We start from the raw sequence: 15,520 nt of genomic DNA on the forward strand, positions 1-15,520 counted from the left end.
CGGCAAACCACCATTCTGTTGTGTGTGATTTATATGGAAGTTAATCTGCACAAACGTGTTTCAAAATGGAAGTAGTAGACCTGAAGGAAAGTTGATTTAATTTATTGTAATTTAAAAAAATATATGAATGTCAATAATGAAATGATTATGTAACTTTAAGCATATTATATATGTTTGTTACTGAAAAGAACAATTCCTAATCTTTTAAAGCTTAGGAGTTCAAACGTTTGTGCTAATAAAACACTTGTATAATCTATGGTGTATGTGTGATACTGCACAGAAAACATTAACGATTGCTAATCCTCTTTAAGAATTAATTCTGCCCTGTAACAGTACTTATGACTTATCGTACTCCACCTAATAGTCAAACAATCGCAGATTAATAGTTGTGTTAGTGTATAAAAATATCCTGCCTGATTAAGATCGGTGGTGTAGATAAGTACGTTTGTATATGACCAAGGAGAAGCGGTGAAGGAACCCTGGTCTACAGGGTGGTCTCAGACCCGGGTCATTGGTGGTGGTACCCTTATATCACTATAGATCTGTTTGTGACGGGTCGGTCAGGTGAAGTTTGGCACACGTTGATTCCAGACAGATCCTGTATATATAACTACAAAGGTACCTCAATATAAGGTTTATCATACTGTGGGACAATGTCATTAGGAGTACATAATACTTCTAACATGTGAACAAGTCAAAAGGTTAGTATAAAGACATAGTAATTATAGTGATCTCGCAATAATGGCGATATGCCTGATTTCATTGATATATTCTTCTTTTAAAAAGATAGAGCGCTGACTTTCATTTATCTATGATGCAAACAGGTGTAAAAATTCCAGGTGTAAATATTAAAATGAGTTCCTTATCAAACAAACAGATTGGGAAGAATTATCTTCTATTTGTATGAAACAATATCTGTATATCAATTCATTTATTCCATTGTGATAAATGATTAATATAAAAATACACCAATAGATATACCTAACACTTAAACAGTGACAATTAAACAGAGACGTATCATCCAGAGCACCTGTGAGGTGTTGGTATAGCTATGATTGTGTTCTATATGTGGGGGATGATACCACTATGTTCCTACTCTGATCCTAGTGATGGATGGAAAATGTATGTCTACCCTACACGTAAGTCACACATATCTAGCTGGGAGCTCACACTTGGCACTGGAGCGGTGATAAAACACAGTTCCTCATTCCTACTGTTTGGTAGGATTACATCTTAACAGTTTATCTAGGGAAGACGATGCTGACACCTGCAGTAGGTAAATAGAAAACGTCTTTCTGTTATCATTTTAATGCGATCTTTTCAAATTGGCCTTTTAGTTTATGAGGAGATGTGATAACATTTACACTGTGTGGGATGCGTAATATTGATAAAATTGTATTGTTTCTGTTTACAACAACCTTTTCCTTTTAATTTTTCTGTTTTCATTTGTCCGACTTCTCACAGGGACAGTCTTGGATGAGAGTATGAGAATGAGTTTTCTTTGAAGTTCCTGTATTTTACACTTTAAAGTGAATAGTTTGGCAAAGAAAACCAGTCTAAATGCGTTCATTGGCCTTCCAAAAGTTCTCACATATTAATACGACGGCCAAGTTCTGCTTAGTTTCCCAGTTCTGACCATTAAAGTAAAGAAAAGTTGAAAGCATTGAAAGCGAGGCTGCGTGGAAATGTAACCACGGACATAGTGAGCCGGGAGGACGTTTTAGAATTTCCATACTTTAAATTAATTTCTTCGTACGCAGACAGATTTTGACGAGAGATTTTATTTTTCCATTTCATAAGAAATTATACTGGATACATTCACACCATCTTTACTGACTTTAGCCATCCTTGCCCGACTGTTCACTTTAAATATATCTATTGATGTGGATGATGAACAATTGTTAGATTTGGTTTGTTTGACTTATACTCTTGGCGTTTAATGTCAAAAAGGCCAAGGTCACTGTGACCTTGAGCACATGGTGGGTTGTTTAATGAGAAAACAAGTTGTTATTGACAGCAGTTGAGCTATCTCACAAATCCCATTATAATCCTGGCAGCCAGAAAATCTATTTACAACATCATACTGTCTTACTATTATATAATACTGTCTGCTTACTTTGATGGAGGCATTTTAACTGGGAACCGTAATGCAATAGACTCCATCTTTGAAGGTTTGCAGTGTCTGCAAAACTAGGAAATAAAAAATGGGAATTATTGGAACATGTATAATTGGTATTGCTCCAAGTCGGTTGTGTTGTCATTACATGTTTTCCCAGTAATTATCTATAACAGCTCATGGCAGATCAGCAATAATTTTCTGTCAAGGTGAGTTCAGCTAGTGGTTGCTAGGATAATTCAGAAGGATTTGTATGTTGACTGACAGAGCTGGACTACAAGAACCATAACTTGTATAACAACAGCATCCCCTGTTACAATTATCACTAAAATTTGGCTTGATAACTTCTGTCTCCATAATATGTCTGATTCTGTAGACTGTAATTTTTAAACCAGGGGGGGAGATAATCTAGTATAAGATATGCCCTGTCTCCATAATAGTCTGATTCTGTAGACTGTAATTTTTAAACCAGGGGAGATAATCTAGTATAAATAGTAATAAGATATGCCCTTGAGAGAGTCAATTTACTCCTTCTATATCTAGAATAGAACCTCTGGTCACTCATATTGTAGCACATCTCAGATCGAAGCCCCTGGATCTTCCATGTGTGAATATCTATATAAAACTGATTCTACAGATAATTTTTAAGAGGCACTAATAATCTCATTGTTTAATACATCTGGTTTTATCCTAATACATTCTCATCAGATTTGAAGGTCATCTACCATCTTTGCAATCTCATGTTGCTGATATCTACTTGGTGACATATGAGTGGGACAAGTCCACACAATTAAGGAGAGTAAATGTATTCCTTTGTTTATAATTAATAATATATGTGTTTATTACATAGTGTGAAAGATAAACAAATATTCCAGAGGTATAATGGTATAAAAGACTAGAGATTTGGCAGTGTTTCACAGCTACTTGTACTGTAGCATGATATGATTAGTGTATATAGGCCAACAGTAATCCCTGACTTAGAATACAGGTGAGCAGAGAAAACTGCTACTCTCTCGGATTTTGTGGATTACAGAGGAAATTGTTGCTGCGGATTTGGTGGATAAATTAGATAATACAGGAACTTTGGAGTTACTAGCTTATTGCTGTGGTGCTGTGGAAAATTCTGTCTTATCTTCAAACTTGACAGTGATAGAAAAAGTTTTATTTTAATACCTGATTCTTTGTCGTATGAAATTTCGCCATGAAGGTAAATTCACACCATTGAATTCAAAGATAAACTTTCCATTCAATTTTAAATCAGCGAAACTTTTTCTTCAAGAAAGTCTTTAAAATGGAAATCATGAAATTTAGTAGCTGAAAGAGAATTGGTTTACAGTATAGATTAGCATGTTAATTGGTACAATGTCTTGACACAAGAAGTTCATGGATCTAGATCTGTTGTTATGTATAGCAAACATCTGTAAATCTATGGTGCTGCTGGCCAAAATAAAACTGTAAGCTTTCACTTATTATTATAGACTTGAGGAAAGTGTCGGTGAATTCCTGTAAGAATTATTACCAGCTCCACAGTATGAATCAGTTGTGTGTGTAAACATCTATAAGTATTATACGTTACTATAATTATAACTGCCTGGGCACATTCCCTAGATGTTCTCGAAGACATGGATAGTCCTTAGTCCTTCAATATAATGGAGGCTAGATAATCAGTCGTTTATATAACCAGACTGTTGAGGTTTCTCTTCTGGATATATATATATATATGGCAATTATTTATATATCCAATTGTACTAATTAACCTTTAGCCAGGGATGCATGCTGAGATCGAAGGAGTTCTTTCATCACAAGTAATGTAATTATCTAATTACTCTCATGAATGTCAAAAATGATATACTTAGTATACCTAGAATTTAGTATATCACTGATCTGAAGAAACACTTCATATTATATTTCTTAGGATTTAGATTGATTAATACAGAAAGACATATTTTGGATATTGAACCTTTACTATGTGCCCACATCTGAAGCGCCATATAGTAATTTGATATATAATAACCATGTTCATCCATCTGTCCACACTTGCTTGTCATAGATTTGAAAACAAAACAAAACTGTAGGCTTATTAAAATTGCACTTTGTAATTAAATAGTTGACAGTATGCAAATGTGCAATAAACATGTGTAAGTCTAAGGAACACTAGTGATACCATTACATACTTTTACCAGGCATGTATAATTATGCTATTTTTTTTGTATACTGGTACGTATTTAAGTCTAATCATATAGTATGATATGTGACCTCATAAAGACTTAAGCATTAAATCATAAAGTTACAAGCTTCATGGGAATGTTCATTTGTTTATATATCTGGTATGAAACACAAAAGAAATACATTAAGCCATTTTAGTTTAACATCACTGATCTAATGTAAACAGAAACAGTTTTCTTTTGTTAGATGATTCATCAATTAACCCTTATAAAGAAAATCCATCAGACATATTTACTTATAACACGGTTTTCTGAATCATTGTATCATAATTCGTTTGTAAATCTATGAAGTTGTTTGTATGAGCTTTGATTCATTTGGGTTTTTTTTTCTCCATGTGTAAGTAATAATTGATGTATTACGCATCATATGTAAGACAGACATATCATCAATTATGTGACTATGTTGTCTTGTTTACCTTGTGTACTTCAGAACTACACGAGGGTACTAGGTGGGCAAAATGTGATCTAAACAAATCATGTCATATAAAAGACATGTTGCAGTCTCTTATTACAGTTCAGTTTTCTTTACAGATTGTTTCTGGTTACTAATCACCCTTACATTATTTTCCTAGGTTTATGGCTAAATGGTTATTGTAACCCAACCTTCTATGGATGTAAACCAAAACATTTGCAATGAGCAAACTTTTTACATCCAAGTTGATTGCTACGATGGAGAAATCAAATACTGTAAATGTAGGTTCATTTGTGGTATGGAAAATTTATTGGCAAATATAAAATTCATAGGTATATAAACAAAGCAATAATTTATATATTTTTTGTGTTTTTCAGATTTGATACTCCTTTTTCTGGTGATGGCAATGGACCATAATTAGCTGTTTTATCAACCCGAGTGTCAACAAAGCCAGAAATATTCATCATGGCTAGTGGGGTGTTCATCAAGGGCAGACAACTGCTTCAGTCAACAGAGATTGAGTATGGGAACCAGCCACCCAACACCACTGTTGTTGTTCCGGAAGGATCAACGCTGTCATCACATCAGTCATGTGATCAAATTGACTATCATTATGACATCGCTATTGGTGTCATCTGTTCCATGTGTTTCGTTTTCGGAATTATTTACACATTCTTTGGTTAGTATATATTCGGAATCTCTTTGAAATTTTACCAACAAATGTCAACAGTCAGATATCACAATCAGGTACCTTTAATGCATCACTGCCACATTAGTTATGAGAACAGGTACCATCAAATATTTATAGAATAACTATATACATTCTGTATGTACCCGTAGTATGTAAATTTGTATATGATAAATATAATACAGATAAACTTGTCTATAGAGACCACCCAATGGGCAAAGAAAAAATGGTCTTTATACATATATAGCCAAGTGGTCTTAATACAAAAGCGGATATTCGATACTAAGGCAGGTTTTACTTGTACTATGTAACTGATGTGTTATATTATATGTTTTATAGATTTTACAGTGTTATTTATGATTCATATAAGAAGTATGTACAGTGTATGTACTATGCAGATTTATATATTATATATATTTATGGTGTGTTGCAGGTTACCGGTTCTTTAAGGCCATTATGTTCCTCACCGGGTTTATATTCAGTGCTGTACTGGTGTATGTGATATTGTCTGAACACGAAATCTTACCGTTACTGGGAAACATTGGGGTTGCCGTGGGAGCCGGGATACTGTGTGGAATCATCACCATGCTTGTGCAATATGTTGGACTATTTCTTACTGGCTTCCAGCTGGGAGTATCCGTAAGCATTGCAGCTCTTATAATTTTGGAGTTCTTCTACCACCCAGAAACCATTTGGATCCCCATTGGTGTTCTTTCGGCTGTTGGACTACTTTTCGCAATTCTGACCTTGAAATTTCAAAGGACATTTACGATATTGGGTACAAGTGTTTTCGGTGGTGCTTTGATGGTTGCCTGTCTGGACTACTTTATCGAAAAGTTCATGATTCTGATATATTCCTGGGAACGTGTAAAGGGAGTTAACTCTGACCCAATTTGTTGGTACAGTTGGGTGATCCTAGGTTGCTGGCCTTTCTGTTTTCTGGTGGGAAGTATAACACAATGGAAAATTACAGGGCAAGGATACGATCACAGAGAAGGTGGGTGTCCAAGTGTTAAGGCTATTTTTGTATCATAACCAAGTCAGAAATAATATTTGTTTTCATCATGGCATCTTATCTAATTACAGGGACATAGGCATTGCCTGTTGTTCAATCTTTTTTCTATTTATTTGAAATAAAATTTTGTTGAAATTGAACATGTTTTCAAAGAACACAGTCACATTTTTGTCAAAGACACATGGTTGATTGCACTACACTATATGCTGCATTCTTCAATCAACCATGCAGTCATATTTGATCCAAAACCATGGAGATCTAAGACTTGTCTTACATAAGCATATATAACATAATATGTCATCTAACTAACGGAACACAGACATCAAATAGAATATTCTTAGAAGGGGAAAATATAATATGATATACTCGACTACCGGTATATTTATGATAATGATATAAAAAGGTATGTTAAATTTTAAATCAGTCATCTCAAAATGATTTTATTTGTCATTGTTGTTAGCTTTAGAATGATTATACATATATCTGGTTTGTATTATTTTCTGTTACTACTTTCCAGCTGGACAAAACAGACGAATGAAGAAGGTAAATCTACAGAGAGTAAGACAACGTCAGAAACACGAAACTCAACATTCTCGGTATCGTCATTTATATCAGACTCGTAGACTCACAGGCGATGTCATTACACAGGTAACTAAGAGTAGTAATGGATGACATTGTTATACAGGTGAAATATACCTGTGTAGACTATCTGATGTTGTCATTAAGTGTATGTAGGTAGCTAACTACAATAACATACATATGTAATGTAACACCAACGATTAGGCCGGGTAAAAAGCTTCTGATGTCATAACACAAGTAAATGTGCATACCATCTCACTCGTTATATCGATTTGTTCTCTTCATGTGAGATCTTTACCTATTCTGTTGATTACAACACTTTCATCTTGCAAATCAGTTGATATATTCTATGGATTTGTAATTGTTAACTTATTATCATGTTTTAATAAGTTATCTTTTCCTTTTATTGAGATAAATTACATTATCTCAAGGCTGGGAGACTTGATCATCCTGCTCAATAATTCTGAAAATAAACAATATAAACCCGAAGATGGTAATGTGTATGTGTCAGTGCCATTATAAAAAAAATGAAATTGGTTGTCGGCAGATCCAGTTATGTAATTGTTGGCCGACCGATTTGTCTTCATTTCTTTATACTGATCTCTTTACAGGGCTATCTGACGTCAGAACACCAGAAGTTGTCCCCGTCGACTAAACACCAGACTATCATTCCTACAGAACATACACCAGAACTAGAGAGTACAAACACCACACTGACCCAGATTCCCTGAGATCAACCGTGTGGAGAAAACAAAACACCACACTGACACAGATTTCCTGAGATCATCCGCGTACTTGGTTCTCTGCATTCCTCGATAACAGAGGACACAGAAGAAAAAACTTACCTTTTTATACATTTTAACTCTGGGTATTTGCTTCCAGCATTCCTTGATTTTTTTTAAGATCGCCAGTCATCAGGCTCGCTTAAATATTTTCATCTGCTTCAAAGTATTATCAGCTCATCTTGGTCACTTGTATGTTTTTGTGGTCATCTGAATGTTTGACTTTCCTTCAACTTACCATGAGTATCAGTATGTTTGGTGTTCTCATTATGATGATGATTGGTGTATTGATTTGAACATGCAGCTAATTGTTTTAATTACCATATAGCCGATTATTTAAGTGGGTCAAAATTTTCTGTGATTTAAATTACATTATGGAGGTGTTAAATTTTCACTATTTATCTTTCAGTGTATAAATGATTGAACTATTTCTCAATATTTTGCTGAACAATTTTTTCGGATTCTGAGCAATGTCCTACAAAATCGTAAAAACATCATTCCCACGAAAATAACCAGCTATACTGTACAGATGATGATAGCATCTATCTACTTAGCAGTTTCTTTATAGATCTCTGTACTGTGTTAATTATCTATAAATATGACTTATATCAAACTCAGATCTGTAGCAAAAAGTTCAAATTAATTGAGGAATCTTAGTAACATTACCTGATTTGACTGTCAAGTTTTGGCTATTTGGCTTAAGTTTTTGAACCACTTATGCAGTGACATTTCATTCATCTGTAATAACACTTGTTAAAGCAGCAATATGAAAATTCCAATAAGATCATTCTGAGCCAGCTAGGTTCAGGTATAATTTTAATAAAAATGTGTAAGTTTAAAAGGCAGTTAACTATACGATAGGTTGTCATTTTTATGTGCAATAAATACCAGTATTTTTGTGGATTTCTTTTTAGTAAGGAAGCTAGACTAGAAAACATGGCACTCACTTTGTCTGACTTAGCTCATTTTACTGTGTTGTATTTTATCTGAAAATTGTTAAAATAATTGTGGCCTTTAAAGATTAGTTATGACTAATGTGAAGAATTGTTCATATTTTACCATATATGTACTGTTTTAATATCAAGAAGTCTTTATTATTTTATTAATTTCTGCCATTGGAAGTACATATGCATAATTCATGGTATCGCTTACATCTGAATTATGAAAACTTCAGTTTTGATGTGCATAATAAATGTATGGGTTTTTTTTTCCTTTTTTTACTGCCAATATTTGTACTTTGTATTAAATATGTGTGCTATTTTCATATTTTCAGAATTTATACTTTTGGCAATAGTTTTATTTTCATCATCCAATTGATAGTTTAACAGCTAGTTAAACAGGTGTAATGTCATGATCTCCTAATCCAGTTGTTCACTGCTTTAAAAATACTGATTTGTTGGTTTATAAAGGTAATCGACTGATAAAGGAATTTATTTTTTTGAAAAATATAACTACAGTCAATTCAATTACTTTTAGCCATAGGAGCTTGTGAAAAGAAGAAAGTGTTGTAAGGGAGACAACCACTGTTGCTCAACTTTTACTTGAGCACAGGAGTGAAATCTCTATTACTAGTAATTATATATAAAACTGTCCCTCAGTCTTGTGTGTTAGCTATGTCTAGGTATGTCAGGCCTCCTTATACAGTATAGAGTTTATTGTTGGAAGAGAGGTTATTTTACATTTAATTAAACACGTATAGTCAGAAAGTAATGGCAAGTAAGTGTGATAAATGGGAGGTATGAAAGTTTAACTTAAGCAAGTTGCTGTTTTGATTGTTATGTAAATAAAATGTTTTCTGAAATATATATCTAGTTGTTTTTGTGATTCCTCTGTACCTTCTAGTTACGATAATCTTGATATTTTATAACGTACAATGCATTTGTGAAAGTGTCTAATTATTATATTTCAAATGAAGTCAGTCATTATAAGTATAAATTATAACATATACATAACATAGTTCCCTCACCTAGAGAGACTCGTATGCTGTTCATTCATATTACAGAGTTATCTGCCCTTGCTGTTAGGTATTGATTGTGACGTCATGTGTTTGCGAGCCTAACATCATAAGTTTTAGAGAAAACAAGGTTAATTTCGCTCGCAAAATAATTACGTCACAATCGATAACTACCTGAAAGGGAGGTAACTCTGTGAAATGCACTTACAAACTGAAACTATTAATAAAAGGAGATAATTGTGTATTACTGAATATCTTATGGCGTTATGCAGCACAGTTAATTGGAGCTTCATGTTAACAAAGGACTTCACTGACCAGAGGTCAGGGTAGTACCGATGATCTCATTTCATTTTACAGTCAAAGGTCATTTGAGCAAAAAAAAAAAAAAAAAAAATTAAAAAACCCTTATAATATAGGCAGGTTTAGCAGACTAATGAAATTATTCAGGGATTTGTAAGGGAAAAGGGGAGAAATGTTAATACATGATATACTGTAATGGTTTCATTCCATGGTGGATTTTCATTACACCCGAAGCAAATATACATTTATATTGGTTTGAGTGAAGTTTGGTCATGGTTATTTGCCCAATTAAATTTAGGAATGTAGCTGTTGGATGGTTCATAATTAAGTTGATTGTCTAAATATTGGACAAATAACCTTAATCAAATTTTACAGTAAAACATGTTTATAACGAACACACATACAACAAACCCATGGTCATAACATAATAATCTTCAATCCCTGTTTCAGTTCCCATTATATATCTGCATTATCTGTATAACAAACTAAACTTATAGCAAAGTGATTTTGTTGGTCCCTAGAGGTTTGTTATAACCATGTATTAATGTATACTTTGAACAAATTTAAACTTAGAAAAAATAGTCTTGCACGACACCGGATCTTGTGTTTTCAGTTTCCAGTTTACCGAAAAAGTTTTCTAAACCTACATATATGAATGATTTACATTGATTTATGTTACAAGACATCTCTGCCCTTTATCCAGAAGTTTGCTTCAAAGTATTATTAAGTTTCATAGTTTTCTGCATGGGACTAAAACAATACGCTACAGCCATACCAAGTATATTTAGCTATTGTAGTTAAATACACAATTAATAGGAAATTTCACTGCAAAACAACAATCAAAGTACTGAAAGTACTAAATGGCTCGGTCTCAATGATTGGAGGATATATTTCTAAAGTCAACATTTTTTTGGACAATAAGAAATAAAGTTTGCTAGTGTTCCTTCCAGTTTGGACTTTGGAGGATTCCTTGGACACCAAGGTGTTAAATAAGAAACATATACTAAACTCTTAGGAGCCCATTCTAATATTTCCTATGGTGTTATATGCCAAATGACTTTATAGCATCTTTAACCTTTTCCTTGTTAATTTGATGTCAATTAAAATATCCATTCTGAATTGCTATTTTCATTAAGTTCCTGGGACCAAAGTATCAGTTAACAAGTATTGTTTTGCAGCAGAGACCGGCAAGAGGCATATTTTTCTATGCCAAAATGTCTTAAATATAGAATATGTCAGTCCTCAAGAAGACTTATCAATATAGTCATACCATTTCTGAATAAACTGGTCAATTGGTCTACTTTTAACAAGTTTTTGTAATTAGTCTTTTGTAAAACAGCAAGTTGATTGATATATCCAAACATGATTTAAACTAGCTCTGATAAAATATCTTAAACATCTTACAGCCATTTAAACAAGAGCTGTCGGAGAACAGCAAAGCTCGCCTATTCAGAAGAAGTTGTTGTTCAAGTATTTACTATTTAAACATGGAAATATGACAAATTAACAGACTAAAAAAAACTAAAGGACCCCAAATTGGTTGTATTATCACGTTCAGCATCCATACACATTAGGAAAATAAAATCATAAACATTTATGATGACTTAAGCTTAAACAATAGACTAAATAGAAACTTGCTCAAAAACTTTACCGTGAAATATGACAAATTAACAGACTCAAAAAACCCCTAAAGGGCCCAAAATTGGTTGTATTATCACGTTCAGCATCCATACACATTAGGAAAATAAAATCAGAAACATTTATGATGACTTAAGCTTAAACAATTGACGAAACAGAAGCTTGCTCAAAAACTTTAACGTAAAATGGGACGCCAACGCTGACGCCGACGCCGACGCCGACGCCGGGGTGACAACATTAGCTCCCCCTATTCTTCGAATAGGCGAGCTAAAAACGTCTGGTCTATTTTCATGTTAAGTATACATTATGCCAAAAAGTAATCATTCTACATTTTATTCCAATATCAATTGGGTATCTTGTTAGCTCGCCATAAACCATGAATTGTTTTATACACTTTTTTAACTTGAGGAAATTACAAATGATTTTTTCTACAATATTTGTATTTTCAAATCCCCATACTTCTGATGAGTATAATAAAACTGGCATTACAAGTGACTAAAATATTTTCAGTACATTCCTTTGTTTCTTAAAAATAGTAGACACTGATTTAATTGTTTGTTCAGCAGTTTTTTCCTTTTCTTTAAAAACGCTACCATTAATGTTAACAAGAGATCCCAGAGGGATCTTGGCGCCCACCAAAGATTGATCTATGTCTGACAAATGAAAGAGGGATCTTTTCTCTGCTTTTCAAACTTACAATTCTTTTTTCTGCTTTTCAAACTTTAAACTATCAAAATCCAAGATGGTGGTCGCAAAATGCAATAGGCAGAACTAGGGTCCTAGAGGAACCTACATATGATATTTGAGAACAATCCCTTCAAACTTTCTGAGAAATAGCGGTAACAAACTTTAACTATCAAAATCCAAGATGGCCACCGGTCGGCCATCTTGTTGACCGATCAGTCCCAAAATGCAATATGCACAACTGGGGTCCTAGGGGAACCTACATATGAAATTTGAGAAAGATCCCTTCAGTGCTTTCTGAGAAATAGCGGTAACAAACTTTAACTATCAAAATCCAAGATGGCCACCAGTCGGCCATCTTGTTGACCGATCAGTCCCAAAATGCAATATGCACAACTGGGGTCCTAGGGGAACCTACATATGAAATTTGAGAAAGATCCCTTCAGTACTTTCTGAGAAATAGCGGTAACAAACTTTAACTATCAAAATCCAAGATGGCCACCGGTCGGCCATCTTGTTGACCGATCAGTCCCAAAATGCAATATGCACAACTGGGGTCCTAGGGGAACCTACATATGAAATTTGAGAAAGATCCCTTCAGTGCTTTCTGAGAAATAGCGGTAACAAACTTTAACTATCAAAATCCAAGATGGCTACCTGGCGGCCATCTTGTTGACCGATCAGTCCCAAAATGCAATATGCACAACTGGGGTCCTAGGTGAACCTACATATGAAATTTGAGAAAGATCCCTTTAGTGCTTTTTGAGAAATAGCGGTAACAAACTTTAACTATCAAAATCCAAGATGGCTACCTGGCGGCCATCTTGTTGAATGATCAGTCCCAAAATGCAATATGCACTACTAGGGTCCTAGGGGAACCTACATATGAAATTTGAGAACAATCCCTTCAATACTTTCTGAGAAATAGCCGTAACAAACTTTAACTATCAAAATCCAAGATGGCTGCTTGTCGGCCATCTTGTTGACCGATCAGTCCCAAAATGTAATATGCAGAACTAGGGTCCTAGAGGAACCTACATATAAAATTTGAGAACAATCCCTTCAATACTTTCTGAGAAATAGGGGTAACAAACTTTAACTATCAAAATCCAAGATGGCCACCGGTCGGCCATCTTGTTGACCGATCAGTCCCAAAATGCAATATGCACAACTGGGGTCCTAGGGGAACCTACATATGAAATTTGAGAAAGATCCCTTCAGTACTTTCTGAGAATTAGCGGTAACAAACTTTAACTATCAAAATCCAAGATGGCGGCTGGTCGGCCATCTTGTTGACCGATCAGTCCCAAAATGCAATATGCACAACTAGGGTCCTAGGGAAACCTACATATGAAATTTGAGAAAGATCCCTTCAGTACTTTCTGAGAAATAGGGGTAACAAACTTTAACTATCAAAATCCAAGATGGCTGCCTGGCGGCCATCTTGTTGACCGATCAGTCCCAAAATACAATATGCACAACTAGGGTCCTAGGGGAACCTACATATGAAATTTGAGAAAGATCCCTTCAGTACTTTTAGAGAAATAGCGGTAACAAGAATTGTTAACGGACGGACGGACGGACGGACGGACGGACGGACGGACGGACGGACGGACGGACGGACGGAAGGACGGACGGACGACGGACCACGGACGAAAGGCGATTTGAATAGCCCACCATCTGATGATGGTGGGCTAAAAAATATACATAGATATGTATACCCTTCTTATCAAAATAATTCTATATCCCATAACGTAAACTGGTGTTGTTGGGCCAATTTACGTTTTGAGAATATTACAACTTTTATCTTTCTGATATATTAGATTATAATTTCCATGTAATGCAATAATGTAATGCAATATTATTCAAATCCGTTTAACATTTGTTGTAGAAGTGTCATCGCCATATAAAATGATAAAAGTTTGGGATACATTTCAATATTATCTGTAAATAATTTGTCAATAGTTGTCAGACAATTAACATTCTTTTTCCGCCAGATAAGATTCCAAGTCATCAAGGTATATTGAAAATAGGAAAGGAGATATAAATAAGGTACCATACTGTGCATGTATATGTTCAATGTAAATTAACAATGTCAGCTGATCTTGCAGAATTGCCTTACAGCGTTATAATAAATGCAGTTGTCTCATTGCATTGGATATAATTGATTTAAGGCAGTTCATGTGGCGACCGAAAAAGGTAAAATCACCATTTTCTGAGTGATCAGAGAAGATTGATAGTCAAGGAGGGAAAACATAAGACAACCTGTGTTATGCAAATTAATATCTAATTTATTTTGAATAAAGTATGCCGAAGATGATGATTAGTGTATTATTAACAATAATCTTTAATATGTTTTCTAAAAATATTAGCAACTAATGTCATATTGTGTTATAAATTTAATGTTTTATTTATTCTTTTTATTTCAAGCATGTAGATGTCATAGAAAATAAACAAATACTAAGTATATGCATATTAAAGTAAAATTCACAAATCACAACACTAATGTGTATTGTATATATGGAATAAAGATAATGATGGTAATTATTTGGATCAAAAATGTTTACAACATTAAATGTATTATATATATGGAATTTGAATATGATGATAGTAATTATTTTCATATCAAAAACTATTACAGTACTAAGCTACCACAGTTGAAAATGATTTCTTTCATTTTGTTCACACATTTTTTCTCCTGGACTGGTTCCAATTGAAATGATCCTTGCATGTAGACATTCTGTAAAACATAAGAAAACAATAAATGTATTAACAGAGTAATTACCTAAAAGGCTAATATCATATAATTAAACATTTTTTTTTTATAAATAACAATACCAGTTTAGAGTAAATATTATTGAAATTTATTTTCTGTTGTTCTTTAGTCCTCCAGTTCTTTGGAGTTTTGTCCTTCATAAATTGATTGTAATACAGCAGTTGTCATATAATGTATCTGATAATGTGCACACAGAAGTATAAGTATATGCATATGCATGTGTGCATGGGCACGGTGATAAGTTTATTTTGCCGAGTAAAAAGTTCAAAGAACTAGTATTGTTCATACTCAAAGGTGTAATCGCACTAAAAACAGTGATCGTGTAGGCTTTTGTGTGATTGCATTTGTAAG

At 34.0% G+C, this 15,520-nt stretch overlaps 1 protein-coding gene across 6 annotated transcripts in view; it reads left to right on the forward strand.

Moving 5' to 3' along the window:
• Nucleotides 1–9,622, forward strand: part of LOC138314712 (transmembrane protein 198-like) — a 76,620-nt gene extending 66,998 nt beyond the window's left edge. For 5 of the 6 annotated variants that reach the window (XM_069255197.1, XM_069255198.1, XM_069255199.1 and 2 more), the window contains 4 exons: nucleotides 5,131–5,432; nucleotides 5,875–6,438; nucleotides 6,974–7,104; nucleotides 7,647–9,622. In XM_069255197.1, the coding sequence (XP_069111298.1) occupies nucleotides 5,219–5,432; nucleotides 5,875–6,438; nucleotides 6,974–7,104; nucleotides 7,647–7,766 (1,029 nt within the window). In that variant the 5' untranslated portion in view covers nucleotides 5,131–5,218 and the 3' untranslated portion in view covers nucleotides 7,767–9,622. Of the gene's footprint in view, nucleotides 1–1,153; nucleotides 1,277–5,130; nucleotides 5,433–5,874; nucleotides 6,439–6,973; nucleotides 7,105–7,646 lie in introns of those variants that run through there. The other variant, XM_069255201.1, reaches the window with a different exon arrangement.
• Nucleotides 9,623–15,520: the final 5,898 nt, after the last annotated feature.

Source organism: Argopecten irradians, chromosome 2 (genome assembly GCF_041381155.1).
Source record: "Argopecten irradians isolate NY chromosome 2, Ai_NY, whole genome shotgun sequence".
In the NCBI taxonomy this organism is placed as follows: domain Eukaryota; kingdom Metazoa; phylum Mollusca; class Bivalvia; order Pectinida; family Pectinidae; genus Argopecten; species Argopecten irradians.